The sequence below is a fragment of the Chelonia mydas genome, chromosome 2 (genome assembly GCF_015237465.2).
Source record: "Chelonia mydas isolate rCheMyd1 chromosome 2, rCheMyd1.pri.v2, whole genome shotgun sequence".
Lineage (NCBI taxonomy): Eukaryota > Metazoa > Chordata > Testudines > Cheloniidae > Chelonia > Chelonia mydas.
In genome coordinates this window covers 3,915,690-3,931,424 of record NC_057850.1, presented here as the reverse complement: position 1 = coordinate 3,931,424, position 15,735 = coordinate 3,915,690, and the positions used below count along the sequence as shown (strand labels likewise).

At 47.0% G+C, this 15,735-nt stretch overlaps 1 protein-coding gene across 2 annotated transcripts in view; it reads left to right on the top strand.

Moving 5' to 3' along the window:
• ARHGAP39 (Rho GTPase activating protein 39) overlaps nt 1–15,735 on the top strand; it is a 430,277-nt gene that overhangs the window by 268,077 nt on the left and 146,465 nt on the right. For both annotated transcript variants that reach the window (XM_043538964.1, XM_037891871.2), the window contains exon 5: nt 302–863. In XM_043538964.1, the coding sequence (XP_043394899.1) occupies nt 302–863 (562 nt within the window). The remainder of the gene's footprint in view (nt 1–301; nt 864–15,735) is intronic.

Genomic DNA, 15,735 nt, shown 5'->3' with positions numbered 1-15,735 from the left:
CATCGGCTGATCAGTGGCTTCGCTCACCTGCTCTAATACAGCCTCTCCCAGTAGTAGCTGATAATATTGGCTGGTGAAATGTGACTGATGAAGTGTTTTACTTATTATCCATGATTCTGTCTGTTAGTTTTACATCTTTGTGGGGTTTAGGAACCCCTCTCCTAGGAGTGTCCACAACTTGGTGGGTGCATTGGATGCCCTGTTAATTCTGTAATGATTGATTTGCTGTTCACTGTCTGTGAAGGATCTAAGTGGGTCGATGCAGGTAGTAACAATGACTTGTCTGGCTATTGTTTCTCAGTCGGAGGATCTTGGTGCCTGTGCCCAGTTTGAGAGCAGCAGACAGAACAGAAATATGATGCCTAGTGCCAGCTGTGTCTTCCCTACCTTCACCCTACGAAAGCCCTCCTCGGAGACGGACATTGAGAACTGGGCCTCCAAGCACTTCAACAAGCACACCCAAGGGCTCTTCCGGAGGAAGGTCTCCATTGCCAACATGCTGGCCTGGAGCAGCGAGTCCATCAAGAAGCCCATGATCATGACCACCGACCGTAACGTCAAGAAGGAAGCATGTGAGATATTTAAACTGATTCAGATGTACATGGGGGACCGGCGGGCCAAGGCAGATCAACTCAACGTGGCTTTGGAGATCGCCACCAAAGGCTGGAGCATGCAGGGTCTGAGGGACGAGCTGTACATCCAGCTGTGCCGGCAGACCACTGAGAACTTCCGTTATGAGAGTCTGGCACGGGGCTGGGAGCTACTGGCTATTTGCCTGGCCTTCTTCCCGCCCACTCCCAAATTCCATTCCTACCTAGAAGGATATATTTACCGGCACATGGATCCGGTGAATGACACCAAAGGTAAGAGAGAGACCGCTGTTGGTTGGTGTTTACCCTAAAGAACTTGAAACCCTTTTTTCCTTTTGTACTGTGCATTGTGACCTCCCTGTGAGACGAGTGAAGCACTTGTAAATAACCGGCCAGCCGGAGAGTCTTAGCGAAAGCATCCATAGGCTTTAGCACTGGCCTTTCATCCCTGGGACACTGTGAAATCCAGCATGAGATCCAGCATGAAATGAGCTCAATAGCTTCATGTTAGACCTAAATGACAACTAATGGTTTCACCAAGCACCAGCTGGGCTCTTTTACACATGCACACATGCCACATGCACACATGTGTAACATACAGATGTTTGGGGCCCTCTTCATCTCTGCTCAGGGCCCGCACAGTCCTGCGCTGGTCCTCAGCGTGTATTTGTTCTGAGGAGAAATGTAAGTAGCCAGACCTGCATTTTGCTTATCTCTAGTGATGAAAATGTCACAGATTGCTGCGGTGTGATTTTTAACGATGTGCATGTCCTGCCGGTTCGCGAACACTGGCACGGCACTCTGTCAGCAGAGAGCAGCCAGGCTATCCGGATGGCCCACTTGATTATGGCAAGTATGGAAAAAGGGCTCCTCTGCACATTCAGAGTCCGATTTCCTGACTTCAGTGACAAAATTCCGTTTTCTACCCCTGTTAGCCCTGCAAAGGCAACCCAGCTGTGGGGAAGGGAGCTGGATTCTCTCCTGGCTTTTGCATCATCATCAGAATGATTAACTCCGTTCCAACAGCAGAATCTTATTATCAGTGATGATACAGAAGCTGGAGAACAGCACCCAGCTTTACTCAGACGTGAGGGGCAGGCTGCGGAGCTGGCAGCTGGAAAAAACAGTTTCTCATAAATTTAGTGCATTTCATCTGGCGTCCGTGAAAGACCCCACAAGGCCATTGTTAAGGGTCCCTTTTCAGAGCTGAACTGCACTTCAGAAGTGACAACTTCCTGTACTCCCTCTCTGCTGCGCAAGTTGCTATCTAGACACACAAGCTTCACAATGCTAATCTCACTTTGGTGAGCACAGCATTAAATCTGAATCTACATGTTCCTTGCACAGGTTTGAAGCCATTAGAGCTATTAGGGCCTGCTCTTGCTCCCTTTGACTTCGCTGGGAGCAGGATTCAGGTCCTAAATGAAGATGAGGCAGTGGGATTGGCAGCGTTTTGTTCTGGTAGCCCAACGGGTGTGCACAGGCGTGTAGTCTGAGCCTGCTTCATGGGAGCAAATCCTTACAGTGCTCTTGAACTGATGCGGTTTGCAGGGATGGGACAGCGTAAGGGCTTCCATGTGCTCTTCGCAGGAGCAAGGGAAAAGCTTGCACCACCCAATCTCATTTCGGGCAGTGTCTGTCATGCCAACTGTCTCCCAAAGTGCACATGCTTCGCAATGGGAAATACACCAAGCCAGCTCCTCCTTGCTTTGCACTGCATCGCTAGTGTGACATTGCTGTAAACTTGCTTTAGGCAAGTCTGGAGAGGATCACCCAGGTGTAGGGGCTCCCAGCTGCTTACAGCCTAGCAGGGAAAAGGGCATGACTGGAGAAAAGAGAGTATGGTTGGGGCATACCCATAACACATTGATCCTGGGCTGCACTTTCATCCCCCAGTGCCCATTGGAGCCCCATGTCAGTCAGCAGCCTGGATATTGCTCTATCACTCAGTGCATGGGGGCACAGCCATGCACAAAGCAATGCCAGGATCAGGGGAGTGCAAAGGAGAGCATTTCACACCCCACCCCCGGACCCAGATGCAGGCGGCATAAGAGATGGTTTCAGGTGAGGTTTGAACACAGAAAGAACATTGATAAGATACAGGAGAAGGCTCACAGACCAGGGCTGACTAGGGCACTGGGAGAAATAAGAAGAATGTTGCCACTCGATGAGCTAAGAAGAGGCTGACACTCATGGAAGGTTTGTAAATGTCCCTAGATAGGCAGAGGGCATTTTGGACTGTATCTGGAAGTGAGTGGGGAGAAGTGGAGGCAACAAACCTAACTGGCTTCAAGACTGAGCTTGATAAGTTTATGGAGGGGATGGTAGGATGGGACTATCTACAATGGCACGTGGCCCATTGGCGACTGCCGGTAGCAAAAATCCCCGACTGCTGGAGACAGGACACTAGCTGGGGAGGGCTCTGAATTACAACAGAGGATTCTTTCCCAGGTGCCTGTCTGTTTGGTCTTGCCGACATGCTCAGGGTCTAACTGATCGCCACATTTGGAGTCGGGAAGGAATTTTCCCCTGGCTCAGATTGGCAGAGAGCCTGGGGCAGGGGCGAGCGGGATTCAACTTCTGCAGTAGGAGGCACAAGTCACTTGCAGGTATAAACTAGTGTAAATGGTGGATTTTCTGTAACTTTAAGTCTTCGTACCATGATCTGAAGACGTCAGGAACTCAGCTAGGGGTTAAGGGTCTATTACAGCAGTGGGTGGGTGAGGGTCTGTGGCCTGCAATGTGCCAATGGTCAGAGTAGATGATCATGCTGGTCCCTTCTGACGTTAAAGTCTATGAGTCTGTGACTGGAAGGGAGATAAGGATGGGTTTCTCTTGTCTACACAGCAACTAGACATCTGCAGCCAGCCCGTGGCAGCTGACTAGAGCTTGGGCTGCAGGGCAGTTTCACTGTGTGGACTTGGGCTGGAGCCTGGGCTCTAGGACCCAGTGAGCTGGTGGTGGGTGTCCCAGAGCTTGGGCTCTAGCCTGAGTCCAGAAGTTTACAGAGCAAGGAAACAGCCCTGCAGTCTGAGCCTGAATCAGCTGGCATGGGCCAGACATGGGTTTTTCTTTCTGTGTAGACGAGCCCTGAGCTGCATTCTGCATGGGCTGGTGTTCAGGCCATCGAGAGGGCGAGGAGGAAGTTAGACCTCAGCACATCCCATCTTTCTCTCCAGGCTCTCCAGGCTCTCCTAGCTGAGTTGAGTTGAGTTGAGCTGAGTTGAGTTGGAAAGAGGAGCAGCTGCATCTTTTAAAGCTGCCCCTCTGCAAGTTCGATTTCAGCTCTGACCCATTAAGTGTCATTTCCCTATAAATGTCATCTGCAATATGGCAATCCCTGAATCATCCGCTTTCCACCTCCTTGCTGTCTGGCACTGCAGTTAAAGCTAGTAATTGGTTACTCTAGACACTATTAACGTAAGGCTTTTATTTTCAATCATGAAGCAGTAAACCATATATTAACTCCTGACCGGGGCAAGCCGCAGCTAATGCTCTCTACCTGACGACCATTCAGGAGAAAATTATTTTTTTAACGAGGTGTGAAAATGCATTAAACTGTTTCCTTTTCCTTTACCTTATAATAACTCACCAGGAGTCCCTGAGATGACAACGCTACAAAATCAGAGAGAGAACAAAGGTGCCAACACCTTTCCTGGCAGGCTGGAGCTGCAGACAGTCATTAAAATAAGCCACGCAGTTGGCTGTGAAGTTTCCTTTATTTCTTGACCCACGTTTCCCCTGCTGTATAGTCAGCAGCTTCTTAAGCAACGTCCTAGCCTCAGGAGGGAAGAACTCTCTCTGTCCCTTCAGCTCCCATCCAGTACGTGTGGTGCCGCGGGGGACAAACATTGCTCTGCTTGTTTGACCTGGACTCTGGAACAAATGCCTTAAATCTAGTTTCATCAACAGCATGATGTGCTGTTTGGTTGATTCTCTTTATTACAGCTCTGCATTGGAGCCTACTGCCTGGTGTGACCCCTGCTGGTCATTCAAACCAAGGCTGGGGAGCAACCCTCTGTTTTCCCTGCACACTAGCACTTAGGCTCATCTTGACAGCAGCTGCTTAAGGGTTTAGTCTTGCAGAAACACAGATATCAACACATGTGTATACAAGTTTGTTAATTATACGTAGCCTGGTTCCTCCTTCTCCATGGCCTTCCCAAGTGACAGCTGTCCAGGTGCCTCATTCATCTCCTGATCTGGTTCAAAATCCCCCCTTCCCCACTTTTGTTAAAAGGCTCGACTTAGGGTATGTCTATACTAGAAACGTAAGCCACCACAGTAATCAGCTCTGCTGGCAGCTTCCTGCTGAGACCCTGGCTGCCTCACAGGCTCCCGGGCTCCTGGCAGGCTGCCTCACAGGCTCCCGGGCTGCCCCCATCCCCCGCCACTGGGAGTGGGGTCCAGCCACCCAGGCCTCTCGCCCTCACTCCCAGCCAGGAGTGGGGCCAACCACCTAGCTTTCCAGGGATTTGGGGGGCAGGTGGGCCCTTGCTTCCCAGCTTTCTTGTCAGTTTCATGGCTCATGCCATGAAATTGACAAGACTGCCAGCAGTCGATGTAAGGAACACAGAGTCTACCGGACACTGCGTCACCCTAACTACACCAACGTAAGCCCTACGCCTCTCGTGGAGGTGGAGTTATGTCGGTGTAGTAGGACACTGACATCGGCAGTGACACAGATCGACGTAAGCTGCCTTATGTCGACCTAACTGTGTAGTGTGGACCAGGCCTCAGTCCAAGCAACATTACCATCTAAGTGTGTCTTGTCCTTCCAAATCCCTCTCTGTCCCTGCTCAAAATCTAGTCACCTATTGTGCAAGTTCCTTCTCCTGTGCATCTCCTGCTGCCTAGAACAGCTTTTCTGTATCTCTCCATCCATTTCAAATCATAGCTGAAAACCTCTTTCATCCTTGTCTCTCCCTCTTAGCTTCTCTCTGCCTTAAATTATGTACAGCAAGACCCCTTAAATCAAGTTGGAGCATCACAACATGGGTCTTGTGTTCCCCAGAGGCTGCATATGTGAGTTAAAGATCTATTGAATCTATCTGATCTACTGGCTTGTCTGGTCCCCATCACCATAAACAATATTTGGGCATCGCCTCCACATATTTAAAAGTAGATACAGCAATAACCATTTCTCCCTTCTCAGTCTGTGGGAGAACTAGCTGGATTAATAGTTTAGCATTTGTGGGGGAGTGTGTGTATTGTGTATACGAAGAACTTACTAAGGGAAGATGAAATCTGAGAGATGAGGTTTTTTAGATTTAGTTCCAAGCGATGAGGCCCGTCATCTCATCTCCTGTGGCATTGAGTTCCACAGTCTAGATCTGTCTCCTGCTAAAGTTTGGTCTCATGTAAGTGTCTACATGAGGAGAAGATTTCTGATAGTAGATGGCTCCTTAATCTTTGCATACAAAGTCACAACAAGATGCAATGCCTGGAAGCCAAAGCTAGACAAACTCAGGCTGGAAATAAGGCAAACGTTTTTAACAGAGACAGTAATTAACCATTGAAACAATTTACCGAGGAACGTGATAGTCTCCATCACTTGGAACCTCTAAATCAAGATTGGGTGTTTCTAAAAACTATGATCTAGTTCAATCATAAAATCTGGGCTTGATGCAGGAAGCACTGGGTGAGGTTCTGTGGCCTGTGCTATGCAGGAGGTCAGATTAGGTTTAGGTGATCCTAGTGGTTCCTTCTGGCCTGAACATCCATGATTCTCTGAGCCTTCCCCACAGGTTGACTGTTTCATGGTTCCAGTGGAACATAGTTATGGCTGAGGAGGGGAGGTGATCTCTCACGTAGCTGGGGTCATTTCCATGGAGAATTTCGAATATCAGGACAGGGACCTTGTATTGGGTTGTATTCAGAAGGGAGCCAGTGCAGTGAGCAGAGCCCCACAGCGCTGTGTTCATGGCTCCAAGTGCTGCTATCAGACAGGCTGATGCATTTTGTACTTCATGGAGCTTTTCCAGGGCTCGGGGCTTCATTCCGACATCTGGGTTACGGTAAGCGAGCCTGGCAGCCGTGCATGGCAAGTTCTGAGTCTGCTACAAGCAGGCCTACACTTCTGGCAAGTTGCAGATGAAAACTGGGAGTGTTTTGCTGCCATGACTGTTTGGGCACCCAGTAAAGATGCCCAAAGACCAAAAGCCTACAGATTGATTTAATATGCAGGAATAGGCCCTGGACAGCAGAGAGGTTACAGGGAAGGCAAGTTCTTGAAAGTGCTTCTCTCTTCTTACCAGTATCAGTTGGTCTTGCCTGGGTCCGAATGCTCTGTGCCCACGGTGATGCTCTGAGTTGGACACACAAGCTGGGTGATGGTGCTGGCTACATTCGATGTAGGGGAGCAGCAGAGCTGGGTGTTGTCTGTGTCTTCCTGGCCATTCAGCCCTTGTTGGCTGCCTAGAGATGCTGAATAATGTGGGGGTTATTGGGTTTTGGAGGTGGAGAAGCAATTCTCCATAACAACCTCTTGGGTTTGGTTGGAGAGGACGGGCCTGAGCCACTTCGGGGTATTTCTGGTCACCCCGGCAACCTCTCGAGGGCCAGACAGGGGTATCTGGTGATCAGTGGTATTAGGTGCAGCAGAGGGGTCCAGCAAGGTGAGTGTGGATGGACTTGTCCTCTCTTTGGGCACAAGGAGGCCATCCCTTAGAGCCACAAGTGCTGTCTGTCCCTCTGGTGGGTTGAAAGGGACCCAGGATAATGGCAGCTACCAGGTGGTGTTGGAGACTGTGGTTTTGAAGCTAGATACTGGGCAGTGGTTTGCAAGGCCTTGAAGATGAGTAGCTGCCACCTGCTCCAGTTTTATACAGGTGAATTGTGGCCCTCGGGCCCCAGGCAAATTGCCAGAATAGGCCTCGTTCAGGCAAAACTTGGGCACTCTCTGTGTGATCCCTGTATCTTGTGTTTGTATAGTGGGCGGGGGATTGCTTTCCAGCTCTGCCTCTTTGGGCTGGCATGCATGCAGCAGCTTGCACTTTATCATTGGTTTCATCATCAGTTCTGAAGCAGCACCGTTTAGTGCAGATGCCTGTTTTCGATGATGCATAGTAGCCGTCCAACAGAGCCAGATAGGTACCCATGCACCTATGGCAGCTTGGAACACCATTAGAGCTCCAACAGGCTTCCAAGTGGCTGTCTTCTGCCATCTCCCCCAGTGCCTTTGCCTGTGAACTGCCAGCCTGCAAAGTGATATAATGGAAAAAAGGCCTATGTAATTTTGTGACGGTACATGCAAAGGCCTCAAGTCCTGCAGCAGGGAGGGGCTAACCCCACTGTACCTGGCTGTGGGAGCCTGAACCAGGAATGCTGGGTTTCATTCTGGGCATCTCATTGTTGGAAAGATATTGGCAAAGTTTAAAGAGCAAACAATGTGGAGCTTGGCGGAGTGATGACTAAGGGAGGGGACCAGAACGGGCTCCAAATACTAGTGAGGCATAAGCACCAGGGAGGGGCTTGTATGTGGGAGTCAGGGATGTGGGGAGCAATGAGGGATAATAGGATAAAGGTTAGAAGGGGCAAGTGGGAGATAATGTTTTGGGAAAACTTCCTAACCATGAAACTCATTGGTTCTGGGATCATCGTCCCAAAGAAGTAAAACTCATGTCTCAAAGCCTTGGAAAGAATAACCCTACCCTGCTTCCCAGGATTGGACCAGGTAGCACCTAAGAGCAGGTGTCCTCCCTCCGCTTCCCTGCGAGTGGGAGTCATGTGGGGAGCAGAGAGAGCAGGTGCTCAGACGCTGCAGTGGTGAGGGCAGGACAGGGACGTAACTAGAATCGAGAGGTCCTTGTAGAATGCCGTGCAATGGGCTGTCCCGGTAGCACGTGTCCAGAGCACTGGGCACCCAGTGTGGAATAGCCGCCAGCATTGCTTTTTGGTGAGGGTGCTAGTGCTCAGGGTCCACGTTCAAACAGCATGACTAGCGCTGCTAGCACGGCCTCCTTGAGCCAGCTGCCAAGCAGCCGGAGTGTGGAGCATCTGAGGGCAGAGCAGCTTGCCGTGGGCAGAGACCATCACTGCGGCATTGTGGCCTCTCTTTCTGCAGAGACAAACCCCTTCCCTTGTTTGCCGGCTCCACTGCTGCCTGTTTTCCTGGAGTTCACATGTGGGTGGCAGGCAGCGGAGCGCTGGGCTGGACACAGAGGGCTTCTTGTTCTCGGTGGATTCAATTCCTTACCCAGACGAGCCCATGGAGGGTAGGGTGAGATCATGTTCCCGGCCTTGCGGCTGCTGCTCGTTGTGGTCTGGCTTTCTGAGTGGGTGACTGTGTGTATGACAGGTGCTCTGTGGGCACGGACAGGGAGAACAGCAGCCACTGTGCAAACTCCAGAATAAGAGAGTGCAGCCCCTCTCCCCCGTCCCCCGAGAGCTGCAATGATGCTGACTCTTTGGGAAGTAGCAGATCTGTTACTGTAGCTCTCTGATCAGTACTGTGCCCATTAAATCATCCAGCCAGCAACCTGCTGGCTTCCACTCACTGAATCATCCAGAACTCTGTGTGTGTGTGTGTGTGTGTGTGCGTGTGTGTGTGCGTGCGTGCGTGCGTGCATTCTCTGGTATCCACAGCCCTCCCAAGCTTTGCCCCAGCAAGAGCCATGTGGGCATTTGCCGTGGGCCCAATGGCTGCACCAGGGAACATCACGGCCACCCTTTTCTTTAATGCAGAGTTGTGGCTTGTGGATACTAAAGGTCCCAATATCCAGTGCTCCATTTTGATCCAAGATGGATCAGTACATGCTGGGACCTGCCGTCTCTGGGGGCAGTTTCAGGCTGAACTGTAGATTTGACATGGGGGCCATGCTGTTGTCTCTTGGTTCCTCTGACTCGCCTTGTTGTTTTAAATCCTGTTTCAAACCCTCACCTGCTCTCTCCCCTTAATGCTGCTGCTGATGATTTGATATCTCTCTCTTCCTTTTCCTGAGGCTCACTCTGCAGTTCTGGGTCAGGGACCCCCAATTGGTGGTTGTGTGTTGATTTTTATTGCTGTGCCCTTCTACCCCTGGACTCCCATGCTTCATATCAAAGGCACTAGATAAATCACAGTGTCATGCTAGAGACCAACTGTCTTGCTGCTGATGTGACATTATGAGCCCCTATCATTATGACTGAAGGGAAGACAAGCTGATAAGCAATGACTTGTATATTATACTGGCTCCCTGTGAGGGGGCTTGTCTTCCTCCACCTCTAACTCTAGGCTTCTGCAAGGCATTTGGCTTGGTACCACACAACATTTTGATTAAAAAACTAGAATGATATAAAATGAAAGTGGGGCACATTACATGGATTAAAAGATGGCTAACTGTTAGGTCTCAAAATGAAATTGTAAAGGGGTAATCATCATCAAGCAGGTGTGTTTCTAGTGGAGTGGTTCTTGGCCCTATACTATTTACAGTTTTTATCAGTGACCCGAAAGAAAACAAAACCTGATAAAGTTTGCAGATGACATAAGAATTTGGGGGAGTGGTAGATAATGAAGAGGACGGGTCACTGTATTAGTGATCTGGATTGCTTGGGGAGCATTTTACTATGGCTAAATGTAAATGTATACCTCTGGGAACAAAGAATGGAGGCCATACTTACAGCATGGTGGACTCTGTTCTGGGAAGCAGTGACTCTGAAAGAGATTTGGGGGTGATGGTGGATAATCTGCTGAACATGAACTGCCAGTGCAACGTTGCAACCAAAAGGGCTAATGGGATCCTTGGATGCATAAACAGGGAATCTCAAGTAGGAGCAGAGAAGTTATTTTACCTCTGAATTTGGCACTTCTGTGACTGCTGCTGGAATCCTGTGCCCACAAACCAAGAAAGATGCTGAAAAAATTGGAGAGAGTTTAAGAGAAGAGCCACGAGAATGATTAAAGGATTAGAAAACCTGCCTATAGTGATAGATGTAAGGAGCTCAATCTATTAGTTTAACCAAAAGAAGGTTAAGGGGTCATTTGATCACAGTCTATAAGAACCTACGTGGGGAACAAATATTTGATAGTGGCTTCTTCAATCTAGCAGAGAAGGATCTAACACATTCCAATGGCTGGAAGTTAAAGCTAGACAAATTCAGACTAGAAATAAGTCGTAATTTTTTAACAGTGAGGGTAATTGGCCATTGGATCCATTTACCAAGGGTCTTGGTGGCTTCTCCATCACTGGCAATTTTAAAATCCAAATTCTAACAGCTGTGCTCTAGGAATGATTTGGGGGAAGGTCTCTGGCCTTCAGGCTAGATGATCACAATGGTTCCTTCTGGCTTTGGAATCTATGAGTCTACCAAAGAGACCATATAAGGTATGGTGGCCCTTAAAGACCAACTCTGGTCATCTGTCCTATGATGGCTACTCTTCAATCCCTGATTGTAATTTTCCCAAGGGCCTGATAACCTGGACCTTAGAAAGTCCTGTCCCTCTCAGCTGTTTCCCAAGAATCTCACCCCACCCCCTAAACAGTTTCAGCTCCTTCCCAACCTCTCTCACCGTGCCTCCTTCTGCCTGAGTTGCAGCCTTTTCTCCCAGCTGCTGCTAGTCAAATAATTAGCCTAAGGTGGGGGAAGCTGTTGTGTCCATTAACTTCTCTGTGGCTGTTGCTGTGTAGGGTTTATACACCCCATCACCATGCCCCAATCCTGCAAGCCCAGCAGCTGCAGAGCTCCCACTGACCCGAGTTCTCCAGGACCTGGCCCCTGGGCTGTAAACAGACTGCAGATGAAGGTAGTTGTTGATAGTCATCCCATCCCCCTGTCTCCCTTAGCCACCCTATAGCCAAACTCACGGTACAAAAGGCGGGATCAGAACATGGGATTAGGCGTGAAGAGACCCATATTCTATTCCTGGCTCTGTGCCTAACTTTATATGCAAATGCAGTATAGTCCTAACCAGTAATATATATAACAGGTACTTCAAAGGGGCCAGTTTCTCAAAGCTAAAAACAATCATGAGCAAAATTGAATGGGAGATAAATACAAATGTAAAAATGTGAAGGACAGTGGAGTGTTGTTTAAGAATGCTTTACTAGGCGCCCCAAAACCCACAATTCTGCAATCACTTAAAGTTTCTTTGGTTAGAAACCCTACCCCCAAACATCCTGGTTAAGAGGGGTCATGAAAGTAGCAAGTAAGTTTTTTAAAAAAATGGAAAAATGGAGAAGTTGATTGCAATGAAAACAAATTGGCAGTTACGAAATGCAGACAACTGATAAGACAAGCTAAAGGTATCAGTGAACAATCTGTGGCTAACAAGGTTAAGGACAATAAGAGGGAATTCTTTAAATATATCAGGAACAAACAAATACCTTACATTAGCACAGCTCCACTACTAGATAATGATAATAAAATTATGAGTCAAGATGCTGAAAAGGCAGAAAAATAGTCAATAAATATTTCTGTATCTGAAAGGAAGCAGACTGATGTACTCATATCTTATATTGATAAGGAAATATTTTCTATTCTTTAAATAATTAGGGAGGATATGAAACAGCAGCTATTAAACATTTTTAAATCAGCAGGACCAAGGTTATTAAAAGAGTTAGCCGAGGAGCTCTATGAATCACTAACATTGATTTTTAACAAATTTTGGAACACTGAAGAGGTTTGAGAGGACTGGAAAAGCTAATACTGATCCCTGGCAAAATCTTGAAAAGGCTGACACAAGGCACAGTCGGTAAGGAATTAAGGAATGGTAGCATAATTAAAGCCATCCAATATGATTTTACAGAAAATAGATCATGTCAAACAAACTTGACACTTTTGATGCGAGTACCAGTATGATTGATGAAGGTAGCTGTGTTGATGTTAGCCTTCTGTAAGGCATTCGAGTTAGTCCCATGTGACGTTCTGATTTTATAAAAAGTAGCATTATATAAAATCAGTGTACTCCATATTAAATGGATTGGGAACTGGCTAACAGAGATCTCAACAAGTGATTGTAATGAGAAATCATCATCCTATGGGGGTGTTTCTAGTGGGGTCCCCCCCAGATCTGTTCTTGAGCCACACCTATGCAATATCTTCATCAATGACCTGAAAGAGAGTATAAAATCTTTACTGGTAAAGCTTGCAGGTGACACACAAATGTGTGAAGTGGAAAATAATGATGGGGACAGGTCAGTTATACAGAGTGAGCTGGATCATTTGGCAAGGTGAGCTCATTTGAACATGAGTTTTATCACAACCAACTGTAAGGACATGTGTAGGAAAAAAGGGTAGGTCATACTTATAAGTGGGTTGTGCAGAATTTTATTTTTATTTATCATTTCAGCAGATAATATCCGTGTTTATTTTTAAGCATTTTCCCCATTTTTAATCGATTTAAATTTTCACACTTGTGGGAAATTATGCAGAGAGTCAGACAATAATTATTTAATGATGGTAGATTTTGAGATTCAAAAACTTAAAAGCTTTATAACCATTAAAAACACTAATTGTCAAAATCACATCAAAATATATGAAGTAAATATCGTTAAATCAAACTCTACGTTCTTAAGCAGTATTTTTCTCATGTTGCATATCTGTAAATTTCAACTATTATCAATGGAAATTTTTTTCATGTGTGTGTACCATGAAATTGATGTTTAGTGATATTTACCTATAAAAATCTAATCCTCCTAAGTTTACTTATAGGAGGGGAGACAGTATCCTGGAGTGATGTGACACTGAAAAGGATTTAGGAGAAAAGGTAGATAATCAGTTGAACATGAGATCCCAATGTGAGGCTGTGGCTAAGAGGGCAAATGTAATCCTTAGATTTAGAAGCAGGGGAATATTGAATAGGAATAGGGAGGTGGTATTACCTCTCTATATATGGCATTAGTGAGACCATTACTGGAATAATGTGTCCGATTCTGGAGTCCACATTACAAGAAAGATTTGAGATCTGGAAAACCTGCCTTATAGTGAGAGACTAAAGAAGCTCAGTCTATTTAGTTAGTTTTTCGAAGAGAAAAGGGTAAGAGATGACTTGATCATGGTCTAAAAATACCTACATGGAGAAGAGATTTCTGGTAGTAGATGGCTCTTTAATCTAGCAGAAAAAGCTTAATGAGATCCAATGGTTGGAAGCTGAAGCTAGACAGATGTAGGTTAGAAATAAAGCACACATTTTTAACAGTGAAGGTGATTAACCATTGGAACAACTTACTTAGGGATGTGATGGATTCTCTGTAACTTGAAGTCTTTAAATCAAGACCAGATGTCTTTCTAAAAGTTGGGTTATCAGAGTTACAGGCTTGAGATAGACATTACTGGGCGAGGTTCTCTGACCTGTGTTATGCAGGAGGTCAGACTATATGATCTTAATACCGTCCCTTCCGGCTTTAAAATCTTTGTGTTTTCTCACCTATAAAATGAGGGTAATTACATGGACCTAGGTCACAGGGGAGCCAACAGATTAAGTTTTTGCGGAGCGTTTTGAGATCCTTTGCTGGAAGGCGCTGTAGACACACCAAGTACTGTACTATGAGTAACGCATTCTCATAAAGCAGTCTCTTGGGCCTGTTGGTCTAGTTTCTCTTTCCTGACCTCCCTCCAATTTACAGGCACCTCTTTGGCACGGAGATGCTATTCTGGTGCAACACATAGGATTCGGGGTGCTGAATCACTAGTGCCAACAGATAAAGACTCTCCTCTCCCTTGCTTCCTGTCCTGCCGCCTCTGTGCAATACAAGAGAGACTGGCTTGGATCAACAAAAAGAAAAGGAGGACTTGTGGCACCTTAGAGACTAACAAATTTCTTTGAGCATAAGCTTTTGTGAGCTACAGCTCACTTCATCGGATGCATGCAGTGGAAAATACAGTGGGGATGATCGGATGATCATGCATCCTATGAAGTGAGATGTAGCTCACGAAAGCTTATGCTCAAATAAATTTGTTAGTCTCCAAGATGCCACAAGTACTCCTTTTCTTTTTACTGTAACAAGAGTGATCAGGTAAGGTGAGCTATTACCAGCAGGAGAGCGGGGGTGGGGGGGGGGGCCTTTTGTAGTGATAATCAAGGTGGGCCATTTCCAGCAGTTGACAAGAAAGTGTGAGGAACAATGGGGGAGAAATGTAATCGAGTGACCAAAGAGACTGAAGTGTTCTCCGACTGGTTTTTGAATGTTATAATTCTTGACGTCTGATTTGTGTCCATTTATTCTTTTACGTAGAGATTGTCCAGTTTTGCCAATGAACGTGGCAGAGGGGCATTGCTGGCACATGATGGCATATATCACATTGGTAGATGAGCAGGTAAATGAGCCGTCAGGGTGCCAATGCCTGAGATGATGGGACGTCCAGGATTTCCAGGTTTATGGATCTTGGGTAGCAGATAGAAGGTCCTCCTGAAGGTTGAAACAACAGACTGGACTTCTACATAAGTGCTTCCACTGATGTGCACGGGCTGAAATTGTGGAAAAGCAGCATCACTTGCCCCATAACCTCAGCTGTGCAGAACACAGTGACATCCACAGCCTCAGAAACAACTCTGACATCATAATCAAAGAGGCTGACAAAGGAGGTGCTGTCGTCATCATGAATAGATCGGAATATGAACAAGAGGCTGCTAGGTAGCTCTCCAACACCACTTTCTACAAGCCATTACCCTCTGATCCCACTGAGAGTTACCAAAAGAAACTACAGCATTTGTTCAAGAAACTCCCTGAAAAAGCACAAGAACAAATCCGCACAGACACACCCCTGGAACCCCAACCTGGGGTATTCTATCTGCTCCCCAAGATCCATAAACCTGGAAATACTGGATGCCCCATCATCTCAGGCGTTGCCACCCTGACAGCAGGATTGTCTGGCTATGTCGACTCCGTCCTCAGGCCCTACGCTACCAGCACTCCCAGCTATCTTCGAGACACCACTGACTTCCTGAGGAAACTACAATCCCTCAGTGATCTTCCTGAAAACAGCATCCTAGCCACTGTGGATGTAGAAGCCCTCTACACCAACATTCCACACAAAGATGGACTACAAGCCGTCAGGAACAGTATCCCCGATAATGTCACGGCAAACCTGGTGGCTGAACTTTGTGACTTTGTCCTCACCCATAACTATTTCACATTTGGGGACAATGTATACCTTCAAATCAGCGGCACTGCTATGGGTACGCGCATGGCCCCACAGTATGCCGACATTTTTATGGCTGACTTAG